This window comes from Rhinopithecus bieti, unplaced genomic scaffold (assembly GCF_001698545.2).
Source record: "Rhinopithecus bieti isolate Rb0 unplaced genomic scaffold, ASM169854v2 scaffold_38981, whole genome shotgun sequence".
NCBI classification, from domain to species: Eukaryota; Metazoa; Chordata; class Mammalia; order Primates; family Cercopithecidae; genus Rhinopithecus; species Rhinopithecus bieti.
Genome location: NW_016819573.1, coordinates 4,098,716 through 4,107,925, shown reverse-complemented (window position 1 = coordinate 4,107,925; position 9,210 = coordinate 4,098,716). Strand labels below are relative to the sequence as shown.

The 9,210-nt window shown below is 58.7% G+C and overlaps 1 protein-coding gene across 1 annotated transcript; it reads left to right on the top strand.

Annotated features, from left to right (window-relative positions):
• Positions 1–1,670: 1,670 nt before the first annotated feature.
• Positions 1,671–5,057, top strand: MAFB (MAF bZIP transcription factor B). The gene has a single exon (XM_017859120.1). The coding sequence runs from the start codon at positions 2,069–2,071 to the stop codon at positions 3,038–3,040; it is 972 nt and encodes a 323-aa protein (XP_017714609.1). The 5' UTR covers positions 1,671–2,068; the 3' UTR covers positions 3,041–5,057.
• The last annotated feature ends 4,153 nt before the right edge of the window (positions 5,058–9,210 follow it).

Genomic DNA, 9,210 nt, shown 5'->3' with positions numbered 1-9,210 from the left:
CGGCCCTACTCCGCCCGGGACCTTCTGGCGCGGGGAGCAGCCGACGGGCACCCCCGAACGCTGGGGCACGGAATTTCAACAGGGGCGACCAGCGCGGAGCTCGCTGCTCTAGGCTCGCGGCTGAGTACGAAGACGGGACCCGAGGACCCGTACGTGGCTCGAAGGGAACCTGTCCCGGGCGCCGCTGCACACACAGTATGCGTTCCGGGCTGGCTTGGGTTGGGCCAGGTAGGGGAGACCTGGCTGGGTCCGAGGCGCCGTCCAAGCCTTCCCGCAGTGGGCCGGGCGGTCGCGACGCCTTTGCGCACAGTGGCCACTTGGGGTCGCACTTTATGCCTGTTTGAGCCTCTCCGCGGCGGGCTGACGCCGGGATCTGCTTAATCGTTACAGAACGTTCAAACAAAAACAGGGCCGGCTCCCCAGCAGTGGAGAGCCATTCCGAGCACCGTCCCGGGCCGGCCTCGGCCCCGAGGCTCCGGGCGCTCAGGATTCCGTGCGTGTGGCGGGGGAAAGGAATTCAGAGCCTTTGGGCTGCTTCTTTTCCCGTCGCCTTCACTGTGAACATTGTGGGGTGAGGTGAGAGCGGGGAGCGGCGGGGCCAATGGAGTCGAATCTCAGGGCTCTGCCACTGCACCCGTCAGGAGGGGCACGGCCCTCGCTTGGCCTGAGAAAGGTCCCCTGAGGTTAAGAGTTGGGTCTGAACACAACTCTCGGAGCCTCGAGCCCGCCCTCGCCAACACACAAATACGCGCAGATCTCCAGAAACAGGAACGCACGGCATACACGGCCTGAAGCCGCGAGGACACACAGAGCGTCGCCCACTGGGCGGGGGCCGCTTGGGAACAAAGGGCCCAGGAGGCGTTGTCCCGGCACTCATTCTGAGCCTCCTTGGGGGTGACATGGGATGGGGGTGGGGTGCAAAGGGAACTGAGGGAGGAGAGCGCGCGAGGAGGGGAAAGCGGCGGCTTGCCCTAGAGGTGGGGCGCGCACTCCGGGCGAGCGTGCGGGGGCCGGGACCTGCAGGGTAGAGGGGTGGGCCCAGGGTGGCCGTCCCACTCCTTTCCAGCGCTCCGCCAGGCCTCCGCGGCTCCCCGGCTGCTCCGGCCGCCAGTCAGCTGACGCGGGGGGCGGGGGAGCTGTCAGGCGCGCCCCGCCCTGCGCCGCTGGGCCGCTGAGGCCGTGCAGCCATTGGCCCGCGCACCGGGCCGCCCGGGCCCCCGCACCCCTGTGACATCAGGGAGGCGATAAAAGGCTGCGGCGCCGCCGGATCCAGCACAGCTGCACCGCCGAGCTGCGAGCGGCTGCGAGCGAGAGAGCGTAAGAGCAAGAGAGCTAGAGAGCGAGCAACGGGCACTCGCCCCACGCCTCCTCTCAGCCCCACCGCGCGCTCCGCTTGCCTCTCCACCCCGCCCGACNGCGGGGGCCGGGACCTGCAGGGTAGAGGGGTGGGCCCAGGGTGGCCGTCCCACTCCTTTCCAGCGCTCCGCCAGGCCTCCGCGGCTCCCCGGCTGCTCCGGCCGCCAGTCAGCTGACGCGGGGGGCGGGGAGCTGTCAGGCGCGCCCCGCCCTGCGCCGCTGGGCCGCTGAGGCCGTGCAGCCATTGGCCCGCGCACCGGGCCGCCCGGGCCCCGCACCCCTGTGACATCAGGGAGGCGATAAAAGGCTGCGGCGCCGCCGGATCCAGCACAGCTGCACCGCCGAGCTGCGAGCGGCTGCGAGCGAGAGAGCGTAAGAGCAAGAGAGCTAGAGAGCGAGCAACGGGCACTCGCCCCACGCCTCCTCTCAGCCCCACCGCGCGCTCCGCTTGCCTCTCCACCCCGCCCGACTCTACCCGGCCCGTTCCCGGCGCGGGCACAGCCCAGAGCTCTGGGGCGGTGCAGGCAGCCTCGGGACTCTCCGGCGCGCCGCCGCGTCCCCAGACAAAGGCTTGGCCGGCGGCCCCGGCCCGCTGTGCCCTCGCTCCCCGCCTCCCCGGCTCGCCGCTCTTCGCCCCCGCGCTTGGCTCGGCGCGCTCCGGCCGGCCGCAAAGTTTCCCGGGCTGCAGCGGCAGCTGCGCCTCGCGTCAGCGATGGCCGCGGAGCTGAGCATGGGGCCAGAGCTGCCCACCAGCCCGCTGGCCATGGAGTATGTCAACGACTTCGACCTGCTCAAGTTCGACGTGAAGAAGGAGCCCCTGGGGCGCGCGGAGCGTCCGGGCAGGCCCTGCACGCGCCTGCAGCCAGCCGGCTCGGTGTCCTCCACACCGCTCAGCACTCCGTGTAGCTCCGTGCCCTCGTCGCCCAGCTTCAGCCCGACCGAACAGAAGACACACCTCGAGGATCTGTACTGGATGGCGAGCAACTACCAGCAGATGAACCCCGAGGCGCTCAACCTGACGCCCGAGGACGCGGTGGAAGCGCTCATCGGCTCGCACCCAGTGCCACAGCCGCTGCAAAGCTTCGACAGCTTTCGCGGCGCTCACCACCACCACCATCACCACCACCCTCACCCGCACCACGCGTACCCGGGCGCTGGCGTGGCCCACGACGAACTGGGCCCGCACGCTCACCCGCATCATCACCATCATCACCAAGCGTCACCATCGCCGTCCAGCGCCGCTAGCCCGGCGCAACAGCTGCCCACTAGCCACCCCGGGCCCGGGCCGCACGCGACGGCCTCGGCGACGGCGGCGGGCGGTAACGGCAGCGTGGAGGACCGCTTCTCCGACGATCAGCTCGTGTCCATGTCCGTGCGCGAGCTGAACCGCCACCTGCGGGGCTTCACCAAGGACGAGGTGATCCGCCTGAAGCAGAAGCGGCGGACCCTGAAGAACCGGGGCTACGCCCAGTCTTGCAGGTATAAACGCGTCCAGCAGAAGCACCACCTGGAGAATGAGAAGACGCAGCTCATTCAGCAGGTGGAGCAGCTTAAGCAGGAGGTGTCCCGGCTGGCCCGCGAGAGAGACGCCTACAAGGTCAAGTGCGAGAAACTCGCCAACTCCGGCTTCAGGGAGGCGGGCTCCACCAGCGACAGCCCCTCCTCTCCCGAGTTCTTTCTGTGAGTCGTGGCCGGTCCCGGCCCCCGCCCTTGCCCCGGCCCGGACTCCCTGTCCCATGTCCCCAGTCCCAGACTACCCTGGACCCTGTCCCTGCCGCGGCCCCAACCTTGACCTGTTTGACTTGAGCGAGAGGGAGGAAGGGCGCGCGGGCCGCGGGCGACGGGCGGGCGCGCGGGCGGGCAGGGGGCCTTGGCTAAGGCGAGAGTAGCGCACGCCAGCGCCGCCTCCTAGACTCGAGCAGAGCCGGAGAGAGAGAGACGAGAGGGCGGGAGGTCCCGGAGTAACTTCTCTTCAGGCTGGAGGGCGGCGAGGCATAGTCCCGTGAAGTCACCAAGGCCATCTGGAGATTCCTGGCTTTCTGAACTTTGCGCGTTAAGTCGGGACCGCTGCTTTGCGGCCCGGAGCGTAGTCCGCGCCAGGAAGAGAGCAACGAGGAGAGGAGAGGGACTCTGGCGTCCCGGCAGGCGAGAGGCGAGGCTGAGCGAAAGAAGGAAGGACAGACGGACCTGTCTGTCAGAGTTCGGAGAACACTGGCTCTCAGCCCTGAGACACGGGCCTCAGTTAGGACGTTCGGCGCCCAAATCTCATCAGTTTTATTGCCTGCTCGATTATATAGAAAAATACAAAAATCTGCATTAAAAATATTAATCCTGCATGCTGGACATGTATGGTAATAATTTCTATTTTGTACCATTTTCTTGTTTAACTTTAGCATGTTGTTGATCATGGATCATACTCCCCTTGTTTCTTTGGGTGAGAAGGGATCGCAGTTTGGAAACTCCGGCGGCTGCGTGCGGGGTTTCAGTCCCAGCTGTAGGCTTGTAAATACCCGCCCCGCCAAACCGCATAGAGAATATGGCAGCAAGCTGAGGGTCTTTGTTTGGGTTTATGATTATGGTATTTTTGTTTGTAAGTTAAAAGAAAAAAAAAAGAAAGAAAAGTTCCAGGCATTTTGCATCAGAAAACAACTTTGTCTTGGGGCACACTTGGAAGTTGCGTGTTTTCTTTCCTTCCCTTATCCCCATTCGGTCCTCTTTTTTCTCTCCCGCTTTAGTTTTCAACCTTGCTGATGTTGAGAGAGAGAACCGAGAGGTCCCAGCTCCCAAGTACAAGTGCAGGGCAGGGCAGGGAAGCTGCCAAGTTCCGCACCTCAAAGGAGTGTACTGGACTCTAGCCTTGTCTTTATGGTCAAAATGACACCCTTAATAAGAAAGGAAAGGAAAGGAAAACAGATCGTCCCCTCTGCTTTTTATTGTAACCAGAATCACCCTGAGGTCCCTTCTGAACCCTCTGGGCCTGCGCTAATTGTAGGAGCCACAGCGCTCTTAGGGTGAGAGGCTTAGCCATCCCTGACCCTGGCAGCGCACTGGTAAGCAGACATTGCACTGAACCAACTGCCACGCTCAGAATGTACCAGAAACCCAAACATTGGCAAGTAATTTTGCAACTTTCAAGTGCGTTCTTTAGACCAGTGCATTGTGTTTCTTTCCCTGCTTTTGAAATAGTAGGAAGAGTTCTTGGTGGTGTCTCCCCTCCCCTTAAATTCTTCAGTTGTATAGTAGTTATAGGGAAGACATGGGTGTTTTCTTTATTATTACTTTTTTTTTTTCCTGCAGGTCAGTAAAAGGATTTAAGTTGCACTGACAAAATACCAAAATAAAAGTGTATTTTAAGTTCCCATTTGAAATTGCTGGCGCTGCTGGCCGGATGCATTTTTGAGTTTGTATTAGTTGATAAATTAACAGTAATAACAAGATTGTATGAACCGCATGGTGCTTGCAGTTTTAAATATTGTGGATATTTGTCCTGCATCAGAAACGAGCTTTGGTTTTTACAGATTCAACTGTGTTGAAATCAAACCTGCCGCAACAGAAATTGTTTTTATTTCATGTAAAATAAGGGATCAATTTCAAACCCTGCTTATGATATGAAAATATTAAAACCTAGTCTATTGTAGTTTTATTCAGACTGGTTTCTGTTTTTTGGTTATTAAAATGGTTTCCTATTTTGCTTATTAAAACCATGGAAATGATGTTTATTTAGAGGACTCTGCGTTCTCATGATTTTGACTTTCTTCTCTTGCTTCCTCAAGAGTCACATCAACTTTGGGTTACTCTTACCCCGTGGCCAATGGAGTAGCAAACCAAGCCCTAGTAAATCCCTTCCTTGAGTGTGTGAGTGTGTGTGTACCTGAGCCTCAAATGTGTTTTCTGCTTCCCACCCTAGGTACAGACCTCGGTCAAGAGAGCTGGTTTGTGAGCTGAGAGGGCGCAGGTCCAAACAGCCTTGAGTCCCTGGATATGGGGCACACGCCACTTTTTCAGTGCTTTCAGGCTTGGCCACCAGAACTGACTTGCTGGTCTGTCTGCTCTGATATAGTGATTGATGGAGACTAGGAAGCCAGGAGCTGCCACCTTGATGAGGAAGCTGGGTCTTTTTGGCACTCTGGCCCAGCTGACCCGGGGCCCTTGCCCTCCTGCCTGGGGTGCAAGTCTCCTTTCTCCTACCCAGCGCATCTCTCTGGGAGCAGGTGGAGCTGCCCAGAGCCAGATGCCTTCTCTGAATGGGACCTGTCTCTCTCACCCCAAAGCTAATGGAAGCAGGTACAACCCAGCACTAGATCTTGGGGTGCAATATCCCCCAGGCAGGAAGCCCTTCTGTGTGGACTTGTGTTTTTGAGGGTAGTATGCCTTGAGGTGCACTGGCGCTCAGGCATGGATTCCTCAGCTCCTCAGATGGGCACTGTGTGGCCGAGTCTGAATTTTAGTGGCTCCTCGAATTGGTGTTGGAGGGGTTTGGGTCATCACTCTAGCACAGCAGCTTCAGCTGCATCCTGGAGATCCCCGACTGGGAGGTGGCTCTAGAACCTTTCCTTTTCTGTATTGTTGGAAGAGTGGAGCCCACCTAGGTCACCCCCAACCCCTCCCAGGCTCCTTGGAGTCCTGTCTATAACTCAGGGTTGGCCTCTGGGACACGGAGTAGGATCTCCAACCCCTGTAGAGTTTTTGTGATCCTTTGGCAATGGCAAGCTCCGAGGGGCTCTGGTATCCTCAGACTCATTATCTGCAGTCCAGGAGGCTTAACCTTTAGTCCCTGGGGTTCTCTGGCTCATGGAGTTTCAGAACCCTAATGGGGAAGTATAGGAGACCCACGAAGTAGAGCCCCAACTGGGAATCTGAGTTGGGAGAAGGAAGGGGAGAGTGAAACTAACAGGAAATTTTGGCCTGGATCCCTGGAAGCCTGGAAGTAGTGAAGGCTGAGGTCTAGAGAAGAGGAAGGGGACCTAAAAATTAAGGATACAGATAACATGAACATTTATGTACATTTATATAGTGTGTTGGTGTTGTTCAATAGGAGAGAAGCTTGGGATTCTAGCTCGAATTTAATTCAAAGGTCCAGTTGATTTTCATGGCGGGAAGATGGAAGATGTGTCTGCTGGGGAAGGCTTTGGCTGTGATCTGGGAGGAGGAGGCAGCTGAGCCTGGCTCTGTGGTACCTTTGCCCCCACGTGCATGAATGAAGGAGCAAGGGGCTTTGATTAGTTGGGTAACTTCATACGCACATGCTCCTGCACAGAACGTCTTCACGTGTACACATGTATCCTCTTTGCGGTGAAAGAGGCTTCGCTCAGGTGGGGTGCCAGAGGAAACCCCAGGGCATGGTTCCAGAGACCAAAAAGATCACGAACGCCTGGCTGGTGGAGACCCTAAATCCGGTGGCCTGACTGCCATTGGAATCGTACCAAGCGGACTGGCATTCTCCATCCTTAGTCTCTGAGCTGGGGAGGGTTGCAAACTCCGAAGTGTTGGCTTTTCTTCCCCAGAGCACAGAAGCACAGACATTGACCCAGTGACCAATACCATCAGCATTGCATCCAGAAGACAAAGTGGTTCAAGCCGGTTTGGAGTGACCAGCTGCCTCTCGGAGAATCTGACAATCCCAGAACACAGTCTTAGTGACACACTGACACACAGATACACAGACACATACATCCTGCACACATTGATGTCCGCATTGATACCCATATTGATGGTGCGGGGACTGACACTGAGTCACTGTCAGTCCCCGCATCAACCCACCAAGTGAGCACTAACCGGCCGGGGGCACAATCGGGCGAGAGTCAGGCGGAGCCGGCAGCTGCTTGGAGGAGGCCCGGGCTTCCGGAGCCTTCAGGGCGGACTCTCACATCAGGCAAGCCCCGGCTGTGTCTCCGCCTGTAGCCTGCCGGCCCGATCCGCCGTGATGCCCCAGAGCCCACAAGCCCAGGAAAAGCGAACTGAGTCCCAAGGCCCTCTGGCACGTCCCACCCTAGCGGCACCCCGCCACCGTCATCCTCCTTTTACGTTCCCACTGCTCCCCGCGGCTCTCCGGCTCCTCGCAATCCTTGACATCCCCGGGGGAAAATCCTCCCAGCGCCGGGAGTCTTCCAAGCCAGCACCAGTCCCACGTAGACAGGCTGGCGCCTGCACCCGGAGAGACGCACTCAGAGACAGGCACGCTCAGACACCCGGACGCACGCACGGGGCACACGCAGGGCCCAGACTAGGGCTTCCCTCCGGACCGCGCCCCTGGTTGGAGCGGCTGCAGTCCAGTCCTGCGCGAATCCCGCCTCTTGCGACCCCGGATCGCCGGGGGTGTGCGGGAGGCTGTGCAGGCTGGATCCGCCGCCGCCGCTTTCGGCAAGGCGGGTCGAGGAAGGCGCTCAGCTGGGCTTGCCGGGAGCCTCCGGTCCTAGCGCGCGGGGACGGGTGGGAGCCTGGGCACCCATTCCCTTGCCTCCTGGCATCCTTTTTCTTTCTTTGACGTTTCCTATTCTTTTAGCCCTTCCTTCGTAACCTCTTTCATTTCAGAAAACTTTCTCCTTTTGTTTTGATTTCTCTTCTGCTTTTTATTTCCGCATTGCCTGGCGGGGAAGGGCTGCCGAGCGGGGTCCCGAGGTGGCTGGAATAGTGTGCGGCGTGGGGGAATGAGAGTCTGGAGTCCCCCGAGCCACCGCGCAGCACTAGGACCAGGGCCCGCTCCTCCAGGCTCTCGTCTTGACCGCTCCAACTATCCCGCTGTTCCCTTCCAGGTTCCCCAGGTGGCGAGGTTCGCTGGGGATCGGAGCCCCACTGGCGGGGAAACCGGCACCAGTCGGCTCTCGGGGAAGGGATCTCCGGGGAAGCTGAGCCTGGGCCCTGGACCCAGATCCCTCTTTTAGTGAACCAGGCAGGCTTCCCTCAGTCCCGGGTCTCTGGGCATTTCTGTGGCAGGACAACGCTCCTGCCTGTCAGAGGGCACTCGACTCCTACCCACTGCTTCAGCCTGTGCCCGCCCAGAGGCCTCTTGGACCCACACTGCAATGGGAGCTGCCAGGAACCACGCCAGATCCACCAGGCTGGTCACTTGGCTTTCTCTGTGACCTGGAGTTGCAGCTTCTGCCACACCAGGCAAACCCCCTACTCTCCTGCTCTCCCATCCCCACTCCCCAAGCTCTTCCTCTCTGGGCTTCTGGAGACAGTGAATTTAGAGTTTCTGGTCATTCCCTTGCAGGCTTTCAGGTGCAAAATCTGCACTCCAGGCCCTTCTGTTTTCAGAAAGGAAAAACTCGGAACTGGCTTCTTGCGTAACCCTTCCCTCTGCAGCCTGCAGTCTGCTGGCCTGGCCTCTCATCCCAGAGATAGTTGTGTTTGGATTTGTTATGTAAGGAAGGGAAGATTAGAGGTTTGCTCTGCTCCTCCTCCCCCCAACAAAATAAAAGTCCTCAAATGGCACATCCAGTAGGCAGCATGGTTTCCAGCAGCCCTCCTAAAAGAAGTGGATCTGGTTGGTAGAGCTGTTCTGTGCTGTTGCCTAGCCCAGTACACTCAGAAGACAATCCAGCTGCAGTAAAGGGACAGTTCTGTGTCCAGAGTGTACCTGGTCCGTGGAAGTAGCCCAGTGGGCTTCCCAGGCTGGGCTTTCTTGGCCTAGAAGCCTAGCCTTATTTTGGTGAAGACGGCAGCTACTACTGCTGAAATTTTATTCTTTCTACAGTTTCTGCCACTTGGAGCATGTATCCAGACCATGGAGAGCACCTCTTCCATCTCCTCCGCATCCTGTATGCCTCTTTCATTTCTTTTTTTTTTTTTTTTTGAGACGGAGTCTCGCTGTGTCGCCCGGGCTGGAGTGCAGTGGCCAGATCTCAGCTCACT